The sequence below is a fragment of the Bos taurus genome, chromosome 17, assembly GCF_002263795.3.
Source record: "Bos taurus isolate L1 Dominette 01449 registration number 42190680 breed Hereford chromosome 17, ARS-UCD2.0, whole genome shotgun sequence".
NCBI lineage: Eukaryota > Metazoa > Chordata > Mammalia > Artiodactyla > Bovidae > Bos > Bos taurus.
In genome coordinates, this window is record NC_037344.1 from 29,635,130 (window position 1) to 29,658,966 (window position 23,837).

Sequence of the window (23,837 nt, forward strand, 5' to 3'; positions counted from 1 at the left end):
TAATCAACTATACTTCAAATAACACTAAATTTTAAAAAAAAACCCAGAAATGAAAGAGAAAGGAGACAGAAAAAGTCCATCTATACAAACATAAATAACAGACAAATCTATGGTAACAGAAATCACAAAAGTGGTTTGATTAGGCTGGGCAAAGGACAAAAGGATGGGGAACTGACTGGAAAAGGCCACTGTGGAAGTTTTTAGAATAATGAACTATTGATATATCTTGTTTGGAGCAGGCTTATACAATTTTCAAAACTCAAACTGAACACCTAAGAGTCCTGCATTTTACAGCATATTACTTATTACACCTGAATTTAAAAAAGAAAGAGAAACATCTCCTTAACACTTCCCTATGGGTTTTCAAAATACTTTGAATAAAAGACTACCAGTGGTGTTCACTGGGATGTGAAGACAAACACTCTGAATGGCAATAGTTTCAATGGGCTCAATACTTTGTAAAAAATGTTTAGCAGTATTTACAAAAGCTAAGCTCATATACTATATATATATATATTTGTATACACACACTCACACACACACACATATATATATCCTGTTACTTATCAATTTCACAGGACAATAAATATGTATGTCCATCCAAAAGTATGTACAATAACATTCACAACAGTCACATATTCATACCGTAAAGAACCCAAATGTCTACTAATAGGAGCATGAAAAAATAGTATATTCATAATGATACAATTAAATATTACTGCAGAATGGAAAATAAACAACTGCCACACGTAACAATAAGCTTTACAGAAATAATAAGCAAAAGTCGGGTATAAAAGAATTCAAATACTTTATGTAATATTTTAAACAGGTGAGGGAACTCTCTGAAAAGCAGCTATGTTTGAGGAGAGCAATGATTCTGACTAGGACGGGGTACAAGTGCACTCTCTGGGATGGTGAAAATGTTCTACCTTAATCTTAATATTTAACATGAGTACATATATACGGGAAAAGAAAGAGAAAGTCGCTCAGTTGTGTCCAATTCTTTGTGACCCCATGGACTATACAGTCCATGAAATTCTACAGGCCACAATACTGGAGTAGGTAGCCTTTCCCTCCTCCAAGGGATCTTCCCAACCCAGGGATCGAACCCAGGCCTCCTGCATTGCAGGTGGATTTTTTACCAACTGAGCTATCAAGGGAAGCCCAAGAATACTGGAGTAGGTAGCCTATCCCTTCTCCAGCAGATCTTCCCAACCCAGGAATCAAACCAGGGTCTCCTGCATTGCAGGTGGATTTTTTACCAACTGAGCTATCAGGGAAGCCAAGCTTCCTTAAACTTAATACTTAACATGAGTACATACATAGGGGAAAAGAAGTCATCCTTAATCTTATAATTTCTTATTTACAGTGTTTAAGCTATGTCACAATTTAAAGAAAAAATTTCAAGAAAAAATTAAAAGTTCTTTATATGGAATGATATCCCAATATATTGCTGTTTTTATTAAAGGAGCAAAACAGTATTATGTAGTAAAACATGCATGATCTCAGGAAAAATACATAAAAAGGCGTAGCACTACTTGCCACACCAAGGAAGGTTTAACTAGCTCACTGTTGGTGAAAGATGAGAAGGAAATTTTTCACTATATACCCACTGAATCTTGAATCACAGGGGATTCTCCACTGAGGGGAAAAAATTCAAGAAAATAAAGAAAACAGAAAGGAGAAAAATTGTCGTTCAGGCCTTAAAAGATTCATAGCATACACAAATTAAGGAAAAGATCTAGACAAAACAAGTGTTAAAACATATTTTTACTAAAACCAAATCTTGTTATCTTGAGCTCTGAAACAATGAGTCAGTTATTTCTGAGTCTCTGAGGTTTTTTCTGTATTTGGTCCTTTTTTTCTGTACTTGGTCCTGTTATTATGAGCAACCAGCAATGCTGGAACATATAGATGTTATATCCCTAGGTCCAGGTCCTATGACTGGTACTAAGAGAAAGACTAGCCTGTGCAAAGACACAGAAGTAAGAAAAGAGCAGCACACATTTTGTGGAACCGCAAGGTCAGCCAATTTGGGCAACAAGGTTTGAGATGAGAATAGCAAGCACAGTTCTAAGGACTTTATGATTATTATATTAATTACTCCTCTAAGTCCAAATACTCTATGATAGCTTAAGCAATTATTTGTTGTATTTTAACAATGAGAAAACTTTAGCATGTAAGACGTTAAATAACTTGAATACAACTGACTAGATGCAGAGACAGAATCAATTAAATCTAACAAAAAAAGAAGACACAAATAGCTCAGTTTTGGAGCAACAATCAAGAATGCAATAAGCTGGATCAATCACATGATCCAGCAATTCCACTCACTTCTAGGTATATATCCAAAGAAAATGAAAAATATTCAAAGAGATACATGCACTCCCAAATGTACTGCAGCATTATTCACAGTAGCCATGATATGAAGACAACCTAAATGACCTCTAAAAAATGAATGGATAAAAACCATGTGGTATATATACACAATAGAATACTACTCAATCATGAGATAGGAGGATATCCTGCTGTTTCTGACAACATGGATTAATTTTGAACACATTATGGTAAGTGAGATAAAAAAGGCAGAGAAAGACAAACACAAGTATTGTATGATATCACTTATACGTGGAATCTAAAAAAATGAAACTTGTTTAAAAAAAAAAGAAGAAAATGCTTACCAGGAAATGGATGAGGGGATAAGATTGATGTTGTTTAGTACTACTTACTTATAAGTAGTAGTAAATAAGACAGCAATATAATGCACAGTACAATGACTATAGACAACATTGTACTATAACTGTTAAGTGACAATGCTGCAAGAGCATTAAAACACAACATACGTATGTAAATAAGTAAAAAAAAAAAAGAGAGAGAGAGAAAGAAAAAGAATTCAGTATGGTGAAAATGAATGGGAAAGGAGGAAACAGATTCAGTAAGTGTGGCTATGTAGACATTCTCAACCAAGGTAGATATGGGAAATAGATAAAGAATATTTTGCTTCCTTTGATAGCTTTTTCAGAAAGTTAACACTTGAGCATATTCAAATACATATTGGAAAAAGCTGATTAAAAGGAGTATAAATAGAAGGATATAAAAGCAACAGTATATTTTTATTTAGAGCTTAAGGTGTATGCCAGATACTGTCATTACACATTTCATACTTATAACAACCCCATGAAGTATGTATTATAACAATTTCCACTTTACAGAAATCTCAGAACACTGCCTGAAGTGCTTGAAGTCCAGAGCTATGAGGACTACAAAGCCTAATGAAGCCCTATCTTCCTAAAGGAAAAAAAAGACATCTTTCCTACTGTAATAAGTGGTAGGTACATAATGAATGTTAAATGAATACAGACCTATGCTGTTCTAAATCATTATGCTTATGTGTTTCTGTTTCACAACAGTTTTATTTCTTACGATAAATCAGCCACTACGTATCAATAATGCTAACCATAATAGTAATGCAAAAGTTCTTTTAAAAATATCCCTTCCCCACTGCTGTAAGTTTTATAATAGAAGTAGACAGTGATACAAAAATTAAGGACTTAATGGGAATATGAACAGACCAAAAAAGGATGCAATGAATTATAACCAGATTCTTACAGAGGCAGGGAGGAAATCGATAACTTCATTGAAATCTTACAGAGGTAAGGAGGAAATCGATAACTTCACTGAAAATGATTGCAGAGCTAGAGCTTGCTTAGCGATCTGAGCATGCTCAGTCATGTCTGACTCTTTGCGACTATTTTTCAAAAAACCGAGAATACCATGTGCTGATGAGAAGTAAATGGAATTCTCATACAAAATGGTGGCATGCAAAATGGTCAAATCCATTTTGGACAATAGGTTGGCAACTTCCTATAGTTAAACATACACTTACCACAGATTCCAGCAATCACAATCCTCAATATTTAGATCTATGCTTTATTCATAATCTCCAAAAACCAGAAACAATCTATATGTCTATCAACAAGTGAACTGTATGTAGTGCATCCTTACTATGAAATACCAGTCAACAATAAGAACAAACTACTGATACATGAAACAACAAGAATGAATCTCAAAAGCACTATGCTAAGTCAAAGAAATCAGAAACAAAAGGCTACAAACTATTGATGTATAATTTATTTACATGATAGTCTAGAAAAGGCAAAACTAGAGGGACAAAAAAAAAATCAGATCAGTGTCCCAAGGGGCTATGTATGAGGAAAGATTGGCTACACAGGTGGCACAAGTGTGTAAGACTGCCAAAATTCAGAAAACTATATAGCAAAAAGGGCGAATATTATGAATATATGTAGAGAACGGAAAACCAAAAATGCTGAAACCATTCTACAACAAAACAGACAAGAGATTTAATAACACCTTTGAGAACACAACTGGAATAACTATTTTAAATTAGCCCTCGGTATACAGGAAAATTTCTCAAAATTTTAATGATGAGAATACAAGCTCTTTTACAGCAATCTAAATACTAAAGGACCAAGAATACCCAAGAATGTTTAAGTTTGTTTTGGGGTTCAACCCAACCAAGAAGGGTGGGTTAAAAACAGGTGGAAACATCAGTAATCCTTTGAGGGGTTTCCAAGGTTAAACATTTATTTGGATTTTATAAAATGGCAAAAAAGCCTTGAGATACAGTCTCAAGAGTCTTAGGTTACTGTGCTGTGCTTAGTCACTCAGTTGTGTCCACCTCTGCGACCTTATAGGCTATAGCTCTTCTGTCCATGGAGATTCTCCAAGCAAGAATACTGGAGTGGGTTGCCATGCCCTCCTCCAGAGCATCTTCCCAATCCAGGGATTGAACCTAGGTCTCCCACATTCTAGGTGGATTGTTTACCATCTGAGCAACCAGAGAAGCCCAAGAATACTGGAGTGGGTAGCCTACCCTTTCTCCAGGGGATCTTCCAAATCCAGGAATTAAACTGGGGTCTCCAGCATTGCAGGCCAATTCTTTACCAGCTCTGCTACCAGGGAAGAATGTTTTTACTTTTTTCTTAAAATTATTTAATAGATTTATTTAGAGCAGTTTTAGGTTCACAGCATAACTGAAAGTACAGACTGTTCTGTATATGAATAATTACCTCCAAAATGAGATTAAGGTTTGTAGTGAGAGCCTGAACACGGTGGAAACCAGCAATCAGGGAAATAGGCAAGAAACCTTGCTCGTCCATCTTTCTCCTAAGAAAGAAATCCCGTTCCAAATTTTCTATACTGAAGTAATACTCACTGAAAAGAAAAAGAAGTAAATATAAATTTCATCAATTTATTCGATTGGAAATTAAAATATCTATTGCTTAAGATATCAACTGCTATAAAACTATTTTGATTTATTGTAACATTATACACATTTACTGTAATATAGGGTAAATATAAATAGCTGTAAAACCCTACTGTTAGTAAATTCTCTTACACAAATAGAAAGAAATTTAGAATACTATCTTCTCAAAAACTAACTTGTACTTAGATCAGCTTTACCTAAGCATAAACAATTAAAGAGTGTTATTCTTTAAAACAGTTAAATAATTAGCTTTCTAATGAGTCAATTAAGTGAAAGTTTCATTTCAAAGCCACATTAACCATATGTAAAATAGCCAACGGGAATTTGCTGTATGGCTCAGGAAACTCAAACTGGGGCTCTGTATCAATCCAGTGGGGTGGGATGGGGCAGGAGACAGGTTCAAAAGGGAGGGGTAATATGTATACCTATAGCTGATTCATGCTGAGGTTTGACAGAAAACAACACAATTCTGTAAAGCAATTATCCTTCAATTAAAAAAAATTTTAAAAAGTCACATTAACTTGCTTCATTTAAACACTAAATAACAAAGTTAAACATGTCAACAGACTGCCTTCCAACTTTTTCCCATCACTGAGAATAATGGTATATTAGAAGCAGTTTTTATTAAGTTTACAGAGTAGATTAGTTTGCTGTGTTTTCTAAGCTGGTAGGGTAATGACATTGTTTAATACGTCCAAAGTCTAGCATACAGCACAATGTTTAGTAACAGCTGAGTGAATATATGGACACAGATGCACACACCCAATTTTATATTTGAATGATTCAAGACCCTCAGCCTCCCCTTTGAGAGGGAGAACTATAAAAGACATTAAAAGTGAACAGAATATAGCTAAATAAAGAACATCTATAACACCATGAAGTATAAACATAGGCAAAAAACTATAGAAGCAAACTTTCACACCTTAATTGTCTCTCTAGGAAAGTAGAGAGGGAGATATAAATGAACAAGCTGTGGGATCGACAAGTTCCAACATACAAAGATAATATGAAGAATACATATTAATAATGGCATTTCAGAAACACTTGTTTAAATTACAGCTTGCATATTTTAAAAAATGAGAACAAGATTCTAGAGAAACAAAACAAGAGGATAAATGGGGGGAAATGTAGAAAAGAATAATACAAAAGAAATATATGATATTAAATGATATGGCTTACAGTTTAACAATCCTACACTATATCCAAATCACAAAGCAAGTTTTCAAAGGGTGGCAACTGGGTGACTAAAGATACCCTTGAAGTATTTAGGTCAAATTCTTAATTTTGAAGAAATAATTACCTATAAATGAAAGCTGGCTTTGAGCTACCTTTCACTGCATGAGAAAAAAATCTCATTTTAGAAATGTAAATACCCAAGTTGTTTTTTTACACTGATATTTTCCAACTATCAAAGTGCAAAGCTCCTTTAGATCAGTGAAATACAATTAACATCTCAGTAGCACTAGGTAAATCATTTACTCTCCTTAAACACTGAAGAAAATTAAGAAAAAAATCTAAGTCTTGAAGAAATGAACATTCTGATTTTCGTTATACCTCAAAAGCCCTTTTCACAGTGCCTGACATGTGGTGCGCACATAATACATATGTTTAAATTTGAAAATTTTCAGACATTAAGACATCTGATTTAACCACGAGTTAAAAATGTTCTTAGACTTAAAACTTCTCTGAACCATTAATTTTTTTAATCTAGTACTCTGAAAAACACAATACCTAAATAAACTCATAAATAACTAGTACTTACAGTATACACTTTTTAAAACTTTTAATGGGCTGCAAACATACTTATATCTGAATGCCAAGAGGCTATCTCCCAATAGTTAATGCACATTTTCAGTTAAAATTATTTTAAGAACTCAAACACCTATGATACAGTTAAGCCTCTTCAAAAATATTTAGCATAATATCCCACAAGTACAAGAAGCTTTTCAGGAACTTCTCAAAGAGAAAAATCTAAACACTAATGAGTGAATAAGCCTGTATATGTATGAGAAACCTTAAAGACACAAAGTCAAAAAGCATGACTCCTCAAATCTAGATGTGCACTAATCAGAGAATGATAACAGTAAACAGCCATTCTAAACTTGGCGCTCTAGTACCTGCCAAAAACTCTGCTGCTAAACAATGACAAGAAAAGAAGCCATGCCCAGTGCTGTGTCTGACATTTTGTCCACTGTCCTAGGGGACATTATCATGTCCTACACCTTGAAGCTCTGGATTCTACACTGCATGGTCAGAAATTTTGTCAACACTGAAGTAGCTGTTCTCCTCCCTCACCTGTATGAGCACATTGGAAGGCCAGTTATCCTGACATGGAGTTGCCTGTCCACTGTCAGGTCTCAGAAGGGACCTGGTAGCAAGAGTTACCAAAACAAACAAATGAACAAACAAAAAGGAATAATAATTTGAAGTTGATAGCCACATGCCAGGCACTTTCTGCCCATAAAAAGGCCCTTTTCTTCAGTGTTTTCATCAACTGTAACAAAAGAAGCAAGAAAAAAATAAACAAGTTGCTTCATATTGTAACCCAATCAAATCCATCATGATGGAATCCGAGGAAGATGGCTGGCTGATGCTGATGCAAAAATTATTTTCTAGTAATGGGCCAAGGTTCATTTTCTTTTTTAAAATAAAAGTAGATATTTTTAAACTGCTATGTCCTTTCAAAAACAGCCTTTCCCTTCCCTTTATAAGAATTTAAAAAAAGAAGTTGAAATTTTAGCAAATTAGATATGCAAATATCTATATTAATATGCAAATCACTATATAAACATGCAAAACATCCTACACAATACTAATACACAGAGGGTTATTTTTTTCTTGCTTAAAGATAATAGAACAAGCAATATTCTCCTAACATCAACTTCAATATTCAGAAAGCAACTATTATAAAAAGTCTGAACTAAAAAAGATTAGTCTCCTTTTAATATGTGTCACAGAGAACTTAAAAGTTAAAAAACAATCAGAATTCTGAAATCAATTGTGAAGAAAGTCAGAAGACAGCAACCATTTTTTGCCGTTTATGTTCATCTGCAAATTTTAATATAAACATTTATTTGCAAATTAGCTAAATTTCACTTGTTCAATTTTAAATATACACACTCGTTTCCTCAGTGGCTCAGATGGTTAAGAGTCTGTCTGCAATGCAGGAGACCCAGGTTCGATCCCTGGGTTAGGAAAATCCCCTAGAGAAGGTAACAACAATCCACTCCAATATTCTTGCCTGGAGAAGCCCACGGACAGAGAAGCTTGGCGGGCAATAGTCCGTGGAATCACAAAGAGTCAGACACGACGGAGCAACTAACAGTTTCACTTTTTAAATTCTTATATTTAATCATTCATATTATGCTTTTTTCACTAATATCCTTGTAAGCAGAGAAATACCTCAGTAGAGAAAGCAGGAGTCATATAAACAACAACATGAACCAATATAAATTTTCTAAAATACTCTCTATACTTTGCTAACATTTCCTAGAAATAAAATATAAAATACTATTAAAATCCTCTAATTTTACTAATAAACAGCTTAGAAAAATGTGTTATATTCATTATCAATGATGTTAAAGTTTGACATTATAACAGATTTTCCTACCCCATCTGTTCAGCCTCTGATGACTTACATTTGGCGCTTAATATACTCTTTGAGCAATGCTTCTTCCACAGGATACACCTGAACGCCTGTACCATCGTCATAGTAATACATCATACTGGCATTAAGCTCTGTTTGAAATGCTTGATCAGTGCTTTCATCATGTTCTTGATAACCATATGAATAATCAAAGTTCACTTGAAGTAGTAAAGAAAGAAAAATGATCACAGATTGAAAAAAAACAAAGAACAGTTACTATAAAGAAAAATCCAAAGTGAAGTTTCTCAAGGGCTAACAAATACAAAACCATCTTTATTATCAGACAAAAATCAGTTGAAACACTATACGGTATAGTGGGAAAAACAGAGGATCTGTACATTTTTCAATGTTCATCTAAGTTAACAAAACAAAAATCATGTCTTACATCGAGGATTTCCTCTGCCCCGGCCTCTTCCTCGTCCTCGGCCTCGTCCTCGGCCTCTAAAGGAGCCTCGGATATTACCACCCTCACTTCTCACACTGGAAACTTCATCTTGATCATCTCTCTTTTCTCTTTCACGCCTCCAACCTTTTTTAAAATAAAAATATTTTTATACATTCCAATTTGCAACTATGATTAACATCTTACCTTATAAAAATGTGGTAACCACCCCACTCCACTTTGTAATCAGTTATTAGTAACTGGTCATTCTTCAGAAATATAGAAACTGAAGAGATTACATAGGAGTTTGTCAAAATCTCTGGCATAAAAGACATCTTATGTTGTTGCTGTTCAGTCGCTAAGTCATGTCTGACTCTTTCCAACCCTATGAACTGCAGCAATCATGGCTTCCATCACTATCTCTGTGAGTTTCCTCAAACTCATGTCCATTGAGTCAGTGACGCCATCCAACCATCTCATCCTCTGATATAATAATTATAATAATAATAGTATCTTATTAGAAGATATTCTAATAAATAAAATAACATGCTACAAAGATAATGAGATCCTTTGCTAAAACTGTACTGTTAAAAATTCAGGAAGTTCCAAGGTAACTGAGTTTTACACTATACAAAACTCCAAAAGAAAAAAAAAAGACAACTTGTTTTCACCCTAACAACTTATTTTCATAAATATGATTTTTGAAGGAAACGATATTTCTATTTAAGTAAAAGACTTTTTTCTTTTCTTAAGAAAAAAGGAAATGAAAACAGAAAAACTGAGAGAAGATATCAGAAGCACAATACACGAATTATATCCAGCATACATACAGAATTCACAAATGTATCTCATGCACATGCACATTCTCACACATGCAGTGACTTAGATGGAAAAAAAATCATTAAAAGACTGGAAGGGCAAACAAGGAAATGCAAAGAGACAATAAAAAAAGATGCTCAGTGTCACTGACCTTGAGAAATGCAAGTTAAGACAATCAAAGGGTATTTTCTAATCTGTACCAGTGTGAAAAATATTTTAAGGTCCTATAATATTAAACATTGACCAAGATAGAGAAGATAGAACTTTTGTATAATGCCAGAGTAAAAATAAATACATTTCAATTTTGAAAAACTGAAACAATGAAATAAATGTAAAGATGTGTATACCCTAGAGACCAGGGTTTCTCACCCAGGGCATTATTGACATTTTTGAATCAGATAACTTTTTAGTGTGGGGGCTGTCCTGGGTACTGCAGGATGTCTTTGTGTTATCCTTAGTTTCTACTCACTAAATACCAGTAGCAAGATTTATAATTTTATATAAGTCATATTTTGTGGACAATTGAGTAAATATAACTATTAACTAGATTTTAGATGATATAAGGGAATTAGTGTTGATTTTCTTGGATGCTGCATTTTCTTGGGACATCAGTGCTCAAGTGTCACAATATCTGCAAGTTACTTTCAGATGATTCAGCAGATGAATTAAAGATAGCCAAATTACTAAATCTAGATGGTGATTAGACAGGTATTTGCTGTACAATGCTTTCATAGGACAACATGCCTTAAAAATTATTAGACTCAGTAGAAGGTGCTTCCCTGGTGGATCAGTAAAAAATGCACTGGCCAATGCAGGGGACACAGGTTTGACCCCCAGTTCGGTATAAGTTTCTGCATGCTGTGGAGCAGCTAAGCCTATGCACCACCACTACTGAGCCTGCGCTCTAGAGCCCATGATTCACATCAAGAGAAGTCACTGCAATGAGAAGCCCATGTGCCACAACTATAGAGAACTACTCCCCCACCACAACTAAAGTAAACTCACACAACCAAGATTCAGCACAGTCGAAATTAAATAAAATATTTTAAAAATAAAAAACAAAATACAAAGACTTCAATAGAAAACTATAAAACCAAATGCTCAGGGAATTCCCTGGTGGTCCAGTGGTTAGGCCTCTGCACTTTCACTGCCAAGGGCACAGGTTCAGTCTCTGGTCAGTGAACTAAGATCATGTTGTGTGGTGCACCAAATATATGTATGTATGTATGTGTGTGTGTATCTGTTTAAGTATATATATATGTGTGTGTCTATATATACATACACACATTTACCATACCACCTAGCAATCCCCTCCTAGATGTTTACAGGAAATAAAGACATATGCCCACAGAAAAGCTTGTATACAAATGTTGATGGCAGCATTAGTCATAACAGCCAAAAACTAGAAACATGCCAAATATCCATGAACAGATGAATGGATAAAGGAGTATATCCATTCAACAGAAAACTGTTATGCAATAAAGAGGTAGAAATTACTGATATATGGAATAATACTGATGAATGTGAAAATCATTATGCTGAGCAAAAAAATACAAGAGGATATAATTTATATGGTCACTGACCTAGAGCCAGACATCCTGGAATGTGAAGTCAAGTGGGCCTTAGAAAGCATCACTACGAACAAAGCTAGTGGAGGTGATAGAATTCCAGTTGAGCTATTCCAAATCCTGAAAGATGATGCTGTGAAAGTGCTGCACTCAATATGCCAGCAAATTTGGAAAACTCAGCAGTGGCCACAGGACTGGAAAAGGTCCATTTTCATTCCAATTCCAAAGAAAGGCAATGCCAAAGAATGCTCAAACTACCACACAATTGCACTCATCTCACACACTGGTAAAGTAATGCTCAAAATTCTCCAAGCCAGGCTTCAGCAATATGTGAACCGTGAACTTCCTGATGTTCAAGCTGGTTTTAGAAAAGGCAGAGGAACCAGAGATCAAATTGCCAACATCTGCTGCATCATGGAAAAAGCAAGAGAGTTCCAGAAAAACATCTATTTCTGCTTTATTGACTATGCCAAAGCCTTTGACTGTGCGGATCACAATAAACTGTGGAAAATTCTGAAAGAGATGGGAATACCAGACCACCTGATCTGCCTCTTGAGAAATTTGTATGCAGGTCAGGAAGCAACAGTTAGAACTGGACATGGAACAAAAGACTGGTTCCAAATAGGAAAAGGAGTACGTCAAGGCTGTATATTGTCACCCTGCTTATTTAACTTATATGCAGAGTACATCATGAGAAATGCTGGACTGGAAGAAGCACAGGCTGGAATCAAGATTGCCCGGAGAAATATCAATAACCTCAGATATGCAGATGACACCACCCTTATGGCAGAAAGTGAAGAGGAACTCAAAAGCCTCTTGATGAAAGTGAAAGAGGAGAGTGAAAAGTTGGCTTTAAGCTCAACATTCAGAAAATGAAGATCATGGCATCCAGTCCCATCACTTCATGGGAACTAGATGGGGAAACAGTGGAAACAGTGTCAGACTTTATTTTTCTGGGCTCCAAAATCACTGCAGATGGTGACTGCAGCCATGAAATTAAAAGACACTTACTCCTTGGAAGGAAAGTTATGACCAACCTAGATAGCATATTCAAAAGCAGAGACATTACTTTGCCAACAAAGGTCCATCTAGTCGAGGCTATGGTTTTTCCTGTGGTCATGTATGGATGTGAGAGTTGGACTGTGAAGAAGGCTGAGTGCAGAAAAATTGATGCTTTTGAACTGTGGTGTTGGAGAAGACTCTTGAGAGTCCCTTGGACTGCAAGGAGATCCAACCAGTCCATTCTGAAGATCAGCCCTGGGATTTCTTTGGAAGGAATGATGCTAAAGCTGAAACTCCAGTACTTTGGCCACCTCATGCGAGGAGTTGACTCATTGGAAAAGACTCTGATGCTGGGAGGGTTTGGGGGCAGAAGGATGAGAGGACGACAGAGGATGAGATGGCTGGATGGCATCACTGACTCGATGGACATGAGTCTGAGTGAACTCTGGCAGTTGGTGATGAATAGCGAGGCCTGGAGTGCTGCGATTCATGGGGTCGCAGAGTCTGACATGACTGAGCGACTGATCTGATCTGATAGTTGAATTTATTATGAAAAGGTAAATAAAATCTGACAGAAAGTAAACTTGTGTTTAGGGACTTGACAGTAATTTCAGTGTAGTTTCTTTGATTATTAGCTCAGTAAAGTTGACTTTTTAAAGGATCCAGAAACATACATAAGAGGCTCCCAAGAGCCAACTCTGAGACAATTTGAGCATTAAAATAAACAATCATGGTAATGATTTCAACCGCTGAAAATATAAGATGACTTTAATCCATACCAATAATAACAGGGAGTTGTTCCTTACAGTGGAATGCCAATAAGGAATGCTGCACTAGCTAAATTAGCATTTGTAGCCATCACGGTTAATACCTCAGTCATGTAAGAATAAAAATCATCAGTGGAAACTAAAGCTCATATGAAAAGTCTGATGAAAAAAATGGGTATTCTCAAAGTCTCTGACCTCAAATCACATGTTAATCACCAAGCGAAGAAAGAGTATCTTTATCATAAGGAAACCTGGATTACCTCATCTTAATCAAGTGCTGCTCAAAGTTAGTATCACCAATTATAGGATACACCAATATTATATGTATTTTCAAGTTACACACTTGAAAGAAAATCATTTAACCTTTGCAGGATTCTTGCCAAAAACTCATAACCCAATCATGAGGAAACATCAGAAAACCCAAAGTGAGGTACGGCACAGACACATAACTGTCCTATGTCCTTCAGAAAAAGATCATCATGAAAAGACAAAAGTAGAAGAACTATCTCAAACTAATAGAGATGAAAGAGAAGACAAGTAAAAGCAATGTGTGATCACAGGTTAGATTCTGCGAAAGACAGAAAAACTGCAAAGGGCATTATTGAGAAATTCTGTCTGTGGACAGACAGACTGTGTTACTGTTCTTATGATATATACTCTTTAACTCTGAATAAGAGGCACAATATCTGCAACTTACTCTCAAATACTTTATATTGTATACATGGTTATTACAATAATGAGCATTAAGGCTAAATTAGTCATTTTTCTCTTAAAATGTTACTTACTTCGTGTGTCATTTCTCCTATTGTTATGTGATGATTTATTTGCTTCAGGTTGACATCTTGAGCTATTCCGGGACCCTGGTCTTTCTTGACTCTCTGGTCTTACATCTTCTAAGTGGAGTGGTACCCATCTGTGCTTATTAGCTTGAAGAAAACAAAATAAAATCATTTAAGGACAATGTACAATTTTCATTAAAGCTTTGCAATTGTGAAAGGACTCTAAATTTTAATTAAATAAATGAAAACTGCAACGTTTCTAAAGCTCAAATTAAAAGACAATGATAGAATATAACTGGAATTCTTTTGCTTTTAAGTGAAATGCACACTCTTCAATTTAATTCTGACAAAGAAGTTATAAAAAATATTAAGTATACACACTACTTTCATCTAATACTTGATACTTAGGCTTTAGAACAGGGTACACCTGATAATTGTTTTAATATTGATTCAAAACACTTTTAGTTTAAAATAACTGCCTCAAATTTTAGTTTATCCAGCATAACTACTAATGAGCTTTTTCAAAATGAAGTTTAACTGCAAATCTAACTGCATTTGATAAATCTTTGTATTTTCCTAATTTCTTCAGAGATAAAAGCAATTTGACATTACTTGTTGACTAAATGATAGTGTAATTAATAGCTATAGTACAATGAAATCTTTACCTATTCATGGATTGCACAGTTAAGGTTTCAAAATGTTCAGATTTCTGCCCAATACAATTTTCGACTAAAAGAAAAAGATTTATGGGCAAAGGGAAAACTACCAAATTAATTAAGAGAATATTACTGTATTAATTTCCTACAAATATGGCAAACTATGGACAGATAAGGAAAAGGGAATACGAAAGAATCTAAAAGTTCTCTAAAGTCTATACTCTAAATTCTAATGAGTATCAATGAGATTCTTTGGGGATAAATAAGCCCTCGTTTTAGGCTTCCCTGGTGATAAAGAATCCACCTGCCAGTGTAGGAGACACAAGAGATGAAGGTTTGATACCTGGGTTGGGAACATTACCTGAGTTGAGAAGTAAATGGCAACCCACTCTAGTATTCTTGCCTGGGAAATCTCATGGACAGAGGAGCCTGGTATGCTACATTCCATGGGGTCACAAAAGAGTCAGACACAACTTAGTGACTAACAACGACAAACTCCTTGTTTTAAAGATAAACGTGCGCTCTGTGTGTGTGTGTGTGTGCTCAGTCACTCAGTTGCGAAGAAATCCAAACTACTCACTGGTGACTACCAGCAATCAACTGATTAAATACGATTCTTCATTACTACAGCTCTCTTTAAATACTTAAAATCAAAATGAAGGTATAAACAAACCAACCTCTTTTTCGTTGATTACTTAACTGAGCCTCATCCTCACTGACATTTTCACCAGGACCATCTAATTTTGTTTCCCGGTTTTCTTTGCTTTCATTGTTAACACTTCTCTTTTCAACCTTGTCTTCTCTTTCTTTTCTATTTTGTGGCTTCTTATTGCCTTGACTGATGACACTCTGACACTGCAAAAGGTTTTACAGAGTTAAATTTTCATGAACATTTTGTCTAACACATTCCCAAATTTGTGGTAATACCTTACCTACATATCGTAAAACAAATGACAACTCTTACAAAAATAAAAAACTACAAAAGACACTGTTAAGAGAAAAGTCAAGTGAAAGACAAGGAGAAAATAGTTACTAAGTATCTGATAAAAGGACTTGTATCCAAGATATATAATGAACTCTAAAATGCAGCAACAAGGAAACAAAAAGTGGGCAAGGGTTAAACAGACGTTTCATCAAAAAGATATACCGACTGCAAATATACATGAAAATGTACTTGACATCAACAGAAAAGTGCAAAGTAAAACTACAATGTGATACCATCAAACACCTTCTAAACTGATTAAAATTAAGACTGACCATGTCAAGTATTAGTGAGAATATAGAGCAATTAGAATTCTCATACACTGCTGGTGGAATAAAAAGTTTAGTAATTTAACATTTTAAATAGCTACCATAAAATCCACGTATTCTACTCCCAAGAAAAATAAAAGCATATATCCATGCAAATTTTGTACACAAATGTTTATGTAGTAGCTTTATTCCTAACAGTCAAAAAACTGGCATCAACACAAATGTTCACCAGTAGGTGAATGGACAGCATTATATCTATCAATTGACTACTACCCAGTAAATAAAAACAAACTACTCATATATATAACATAAATAAATCTCAAAATAATTAAGCTAAATGAAAGCCAGGGGCAAAAAAAAAGTACATGCTGTATAACTCCACCTATATAAAACTGTAGTAAATGCATTGTATATCAACTATACTCCAATAAAAAATTTTTTTTAAACTGGAGAAAGGGCAAATTAACTAAGTACAACTTATCAGTGGTTGGGATAATGGCGTGGTAAGGGACATGACAGAGAAGAGTTACAAATCAAGTTCATTACCCTGTTTGTGGAGAAAGTTTCACAGGTCAAAGTATATCAGACTGTACCCTTCATATACAGTTTATTATGTTGTTTATTCATCAAGTTGTTTCATATATATTAAACTATACTCCCATATTACTGCACAAAATACAAATAACAAAATGTACAGTGTCAAATGAAACCATGGAACCAGATGACTATATATACTACTTCTTTAAAAAGAAAATCCTTTTTATTTTTTATTATTATTTTTTTATTTGACTATGGCTCCAACATGTGGGATCTTAGTTCTCCAACCAGGGACTGAACCCATGCCCCCTCCAGTGGAAGCATGGTCTTAACACCTGGACAGCTAGGGAAGTCCCTAAAAAGCCTTTTGACAGACTATTTCAGAATATCTTTTTAGAGCTTCTTTCATAGTTAAATTAGAAATCCATTTACTAAGACTTCCCTGGTGGTCCAGTGGTTAAGAATCACCTGCCAATGCCGAGGGCATGGGTTTAATTCCTGGTCCAAGAAGATTCCTCAAGCCCGGGGTCAACTAAGCCTGTGCACCACAACTGCTGTGCCTATGCTCTACCCCTGCTCACCATAACTAGAGAAAGCCCAAGAGCAGCACAAAAACCCAGCAGAGTCATAAATAAATAAAGCAAACATAAAAATCTAAAACTGTTTTTAAAAATCCATATATTGAACATCTTTTGATATGTTATACATATATATATGTATGTGTATATAAAGACTTAAGACTTCAACACATTGAAAAAATTTTACTCAAATGTATATGAAATAAATTTTGAAATACAAAATGGGCTTCAATTAGACATTACTTTAAAAAATAATCTATTTGTAGGCATAACATGAAGTTGACATCACAGTACCCCACCTTTCCAAATATATGGTCCTGAGAATACAACCAGATGAAGGCAATGGGATGAAAGAAATCAAAGTATTTGAAAAATGGGTACTTTATCAATGTGATTCTCTAAATTTGAAGTAAAATAAAGTTTGCATGTGAAATGAGAATACTTTCCCTTTATTTAAAAAAAGGTTTTAAAAGAATACTCACTTCAGTGTTCACTAATTCACTTGGTGTTGGCCAATTTGCCATATCACTGAAATCACTAGCCTAAGAAGTAATAAAAGAAATGTTATACAAATTAGGAATTTTTTAAATAGAAAAAGATTTTTCTAAAAGTAAATGTAACTTTTAAAATCATCTACATTCATTTATATGTAGGCATTTGCCAAATTAATCCAAAACTTTCTCCAAACAACAGAACCCAGAAAGAATGCTTTGGTCTTATAATCCAACTTCTGGCACGATTAACAACTTTGACTAAACTGATAGATGCAGCATAACATATACACATGGAGATCTGGAAAAGGCTACAATTCTCTAGTATATTAATATCAAACATCAATGACAGAAGAGAAAAATACACAGTAATCTGAGGAGTTCCTTTCAGAATAGTCAAAAATTATTTATTGTCAAATATACCTTATTGGATTTCTTTGTCTTGAGTTTTCCTGCTTTTATAATTTGAGGGGAACTGAGCTCTAAAAAAAAAAAAAAATACAAAGAACTGTTTTTTACAGCCGTATCACTTAAAATATTTGACAAAGTAACAATTAAAGCAATTTCAGTAAGTCAACGTAGTCATTATTTTCAACAAAATGCAAAGTTCTAAGACTCAAATTCCTAACAAGAAATCAACCACATTTCAAACATGGACTGAAAGTGGTCTACAGTGTTCAAATAAAGAAGAAAATATTAACAGCTTACTGAACTGACAGACCAGTCCTTTCACTAACAGGTGTAACATGGAAAAATTAGAAATATAACACATTTTTGTAAAGTTGGCGAATCAATTCCCAATGGGATTTATATATATTTATATATATATATGTGTGTGTGTGTGTGTGTGTGTGTGTGTATATATTACGTGTGTGTGTGTGTATATATATATATATATTAAACAGCAACAACATATATATATATAACATATATATATAACATATATATATATATAACATATATATATATATGTTGTTGCTGTTTAATTGCTAAGTAGTGTCTGACTCTTTGCAACCCCATGGGCTGTAGCCCTCCAGGCTCCTTTGTCCATGTAGTTTCCGAGGCAAGGAAATGGGTTACCATTTCCTTCTCCAGGGGATCTTCCCAACCCAGGGATCAAACCCATATCTACTGCATTGGCAGGTGGATTCCTTACCACTGAGCCACCAGGGAAGCCATATATTATATATATAATACATGTAATATTTAAATATATAATATATAAATATATTTGTATATATAAATATATTCACATACATCAAGAAGCATCCAGAAAATAAGTCAGAAGACTTCAATTTGTCTTTGGAAAAACCAAAATAGCTTATCTCTAGAATCAAGCCATAAAAAATAAAACAGACGTCTGTAAAAGCATGTGTAAGACTATCACAGTATCATCACCTGTCCCTATCTTGAATAAGAAGACAATGGTGGATAACAATAGTCTCCAAATGAAGCTTTAAAATGTCTTTTTATCTAGCACGATGATTATCTAGTTAAACATGCCCTAAAGTAAATATTAAAGTCGAATAAACAGAAAACACAATAATTTAGTAAACAACGAATCCCATAAATCATGGCAATGACTAATTCAGAGTAAAATAAAATGATTTTTGAGTTAAAACCAGAAAAATTCAAATAAGATATTATGAAAGGAAGCTGGATGAAGGATGACGACATCCCCAGGGATGGGCACACAAGGAATGTGAAAACTGTAGAAATTCTATTCCTAAAGCAGATAGTGAGTACATGCCTATTTGCTCTACACTTCCTTATACTTTAGGGACACAAGTAAATGTGTAAGTAAACGTCAGTTGCTCCGTCATGTCCCCCTCTTTGTAACCCCATAGGCTGTAGCTCGCCAGGCTCCTCTGTCCATGGAATTCTCCAAGCAAGGGTAGCCATTCCCTTCTCCAGGGAATCTTCCCAACCCAGGGATCAAACCTGGGTCTCCTGCACTGCAGGCTGATTCTTTAACATCTGAGCCACCAGGGAAGCATATTGTGTAGTCAGTCACTAAGTCACGTTCGACTGTTTGCGACCATGGACTGCAGCCAATCAGGCTCCTCTGTTCATGGGATTTTCCCAGGCAAGAATACTGGAGTTTGTTGTCATTGGGGAGCTTTCCAACCCAGGGATCCAAGCGGCATACCCTACATTGGCAGGAGGATTCTTTACCGTTGAACCACAAGACTATTATTAACCTAATGAGCAATTCACTATCAGGTCCAACTATCCTATTTCAACAATTTCCCACCACAATTATGAACTCAAAATTTTTCAGTAGCAACCATAATACAGTTTCATTTTTAATATGACTACTTAGCACTGTTTTGAAAACCCTGACAATTTTCAGCTTATCAATTATTTCATAACAAAATTCACAATTGTGCTTCCATTTATAAATAAATCCCCCTTCTCCAACTTGCTTCACCACTTCTTAAAAAGTCTACAGAAACTACTACAGGGAAATGTATACATGCATATAAATATGCATAGGGATAAATACTTCATTAAGAAAAATGAGATGCAGAAAAAAATATGATAGACGGGTAGGACAAAAAGGGAGGCAGGAAAAAAATCTAATCTAACAAAAACAGTATTTGTCCAAATATTATCTGGAATTTGACTAAGGTATGTTCTATAAATAGCACATATATTTTATGAAAGTTACACAGTATCAAACATTTGAAAGACTTTTCCCTTAGCCAAATAAAAACACATCCCAAAATATTGCTAAGTCAAGTAAATTATTGCCTGGTGGTTACAAAACACAGCCTTACACAAACTATTTGATGTAATGGGAAGTAGTTAGGCATAGGCCACAAAAGTGAGTTTTATTACAATCAAGAAGACATTAATAATCACAAAATTAAGGTCAGAAATTTAAAAATTATTCTGACCACATAAACTTTTAAACTTCAGTATTAAATGACAAGTAAGTTATTTACAAACAAAAATATTCGAATGTAAGTTAATAATCTTTTTGATTTAAAAATCAACATGGTGCCATACCCTACACAGACACTGATTATAACCTCTGGCTAAAAGAAGCTGGGAAGGTAACCCAATACTGTAAATCAACTATACTTCAATTAAAAAAAAAAAAAAGTTGGAGGTAACTCCCTGGCACACAGTTCTCTAACTGCCAGAGGCCTGAGTTCAAACCATGATTTGGGAACAAAAGATTCCACAAGCCATGCAGGGCAGCCAGGAAGGTAGAATCTTGGATCTTTATTTCGTCACACATTTAAAAATAAAAGGAAAAGAGATTTTTACTTCAACCAATTCTTTTGTTTAAATTTTAATCTCTCAACTCCTCAGGTAATACATGGGAAAATTGATCGCATTTAATTCTGTGGCCTCTATAATTCTGACATTTTATTGATAAGAGTATCTTTAAGTACACACTGTAATTTGGATATTTATAGTTTACCAATATGGTAATTTATTTTCATCAAAAGATATTTGACAAATTATGCTGGCTACTGTGGTTGGATACTCCGGGATAAGAAAGAAGGATTTCTTAATACTGGTTACCAAGTGGCACTTTTAGTTAATTTACTTTTTTAAAAGGAAGACTGTCCTAGAACATTCCTGTTCCCAAGTCCCAATTGTTTCCACAGAAACAATGTTTCCTGATTAATGAGTTTAGGAAAAGAACTGACTTGCAAAGCCAGCACCTTTCCCCTCTTTCCTTTGGGAGCTAGCTGTCCACAAAAAGTAAGCATTCTGGTCTGCTCCTTCATGCTATTAACCACACAGGGTAGACTACCCAACAGAGGCAGAAAGGGAACACGCAGTTGTGCAACGCCAACTGTGAATACATTTGTCTAATTCCAAATTCAACATAAGGAAGTCCTTTGTGCTGCTCTCTTAGACCACCTCATCAACCTACTCTTTTTTTAGTTAAAAGAATGACATAAGCTTTAAAAAAACAAATCTGAATAAAAGATAAATATGATTCAAAAACGAAATAGCAGTAGCCAAACACGAAATGGCACTAAGAAATTTAAGTGAAGACAATTTTCACCTATTGTGCTGACAAAAAAGAAAATGCCAAGCGTTGAGAAGCCTGTATAAATGGACATTTCTCTCATGCTGTTGGAATGAATATGAAGTAGTAGACTCTTTCAAGGGTAATCTGTCATTTAAAATGTATATACTATTTTTGGAATGTCCTGCCAATCCAGTGGTTAGGATTCTGCTCTCACTGCCAAGGGCCTGGGTTCAATCTCTGGTGGGAGAACTAAATAAAACCCCCAAGCCACGTGGCAAAAAAAGTACTACTACTACTAATATATATATATCCTTTTAAAAGATAACCAACAAGGACCTACTGTATAGCACTGGGAACTGTACTCAATGTTCTATGACAACCTATATGAAAAAATAATCTGAAAAAGAATGAATATACATTCTGAATCACTCTGAGGTACACCTAAAACTAACACAACATTGTAAATCAACTGGAATCCAATAAAGTTTTTAAAAATTAAATAAAATGCATATACATTTTAAGGAAAAAATTCCATTTCTCAGAAATTATCTGAGAATCAAGACAAGATACAAAGATGTCTGTATAAAATTTTCACTGTAGGGATTTCTGGCGGGCTAGTGGTTAAGATTCCATGCTTTCACTGCAGGGAACATGGGTTCAACTGGACACTCTGGACACTAAGATCCTATTTGCCGAGCAGCACAGCCAAAAAACTATGTTCATTGTAGCAGATAAAGGGCTTCCTAGGTGGCTCAGTGGTGAAGAATCTGGCTGCCAATGCAGGAGACACAGGAAACACGGGTTTGATCCCTGGGTTGGAAGATCCACCAGACTTCATTAAAACAAATAACCTCTAGGAAGTTCCCTAGATAACTGTATTTAAATAAATAACCTCTAGGGAGGTCCCTGGTAGCTTAATGGTTAGGATTCGTGGCTTTCACTGCCATGACTGTTCTAGAAAACTGCTCCAGAGATCCCACAAGCTGTGTGGCATAGCCAAAAAATAAATATATAACTCCTATATTCAACAATATAGTAGTTATATTATTGGTACTGCTGCTGCTGCTGCCAAGTCACTTCAGTCGTGTCCAACTCTGTGCGACCCCATAGACAGCAGCCCACCAGGCTCCCCCATCCCTGGGATTCTCCAGGCAAGAACACTGGAGTGGATTGCCATTTCCTTCCCCAATGCATGAAAGTGAAAAGTGAAAGTGAAGTTGCTCAGTCGTGTCCGACCTCAGCGACCCCATGGACTGCAGCCTTCCAGGCTCCTCCATCCATGGGATTTTATTGGTACATTTATAAAAAATAATGCAAAACTTAAGAAATAAGACAAATGTGTATGTATTAATATACCAGATTCTACATATAATTTTATACACACATATAGAACAGGCAAAACAAGACCAAGAAAATATTTTCATTTTCCCATGTTCCAAACAAAATGGAGGAAGCTGTTCTTCCAGTATGTCATTAGGTAAAAATCTAAGACTAAAAAAGAAAGCCAACCTAAAAACTTAGAAATATAGAAACTTTAATTTTAAAAAATTTTCAGACAGATGAAACCTAAGAAATTTAAGCTCCAATGTATATATACACACACTCACGTTTATATGTGTATATACATATATATATATGTATATATATCCAACATATATACACACATATATACATACACATAAACAACTACGTGATCTTCATATATCCATTTTTCAATCACTGGTGAGCCAAAATGCAACTTTGAGTATTACTGCAATATCTTAATCTATAAGGAAACAATTCCTGATAAGAAAACAACTCATTTGAAAAGCTTGGATAGTGAGAATAAAAAAATGCAACATTATAGGTGATTTTACTCTAATTTTCATGACCATAATCTTTAGCAAAGTTTTAATTAAGAAAAGGCATTGACAGTTATCAATCATTAATCACATGGTTTTATTATATTTAAGGGAGAAATGTCATCAAATGCCATTTTATTACAGTAAATGAGTGCCTTAAAAAAATATGTAAAAAAGCCTACTTAACTTCTCAGACTCTAAAATTGAGACTATCAATCTGTAGTCACTTTAGAGAA

General features: G+C 34.8%; 1 protein-coding gene across 10 annotated transcripts in view; it reads right to left on the reverse strand.

The window, feature by feature from the left end:
* The window catches only part of LARP1B (La ribonucleoprotein 1B), a 139,314-nt gene that overhangs the window by 110,430 nt on the left and 5,047 nt on the right, over positions 1 to 23,837 (reverse strand). For all 10 annotated transcript variants that reach the window (XM_059876269.1, XM_024977583.2, XM_059876271.1 and 7 more), the window contains exons 2-8: positions 18,187 to 18,245; positions 17,755 to 17,814; positions 15,584 to 15,761; positions 14,257 to 14,397; positions 9,319 to 9,462; positions 8,926 to 9,091; positions 5,091 to 5,235 (exon numbers count right to left, since the gene is read on the reverse strand). In XM_059876269.1, coding sequence (XP_059732252.1) covers positions 5,091 to 5,235; positions 8,926 to 9,091; positions 9,319 to 9,462; positions 14,257 to 14,397; positions 15,584 to 15,761; positions 17,755 to 17,796 — 816 coding nt within the window. In that variant the 5' untranslated portion in view covers positions 17,797 to 17,814; positions 18,187 to 18,245. The remainder of the gene's footprint in view (positions 1 to 5,090; positions 5,236 to 8,925; positions 9,092 to 9,318; positions 9,463 to 14,256; positions 14,398 to 15,583; positions 15,762 to 17,754; positions 17,815 to 18,186; positions 18,246 to 23,837) is intronic.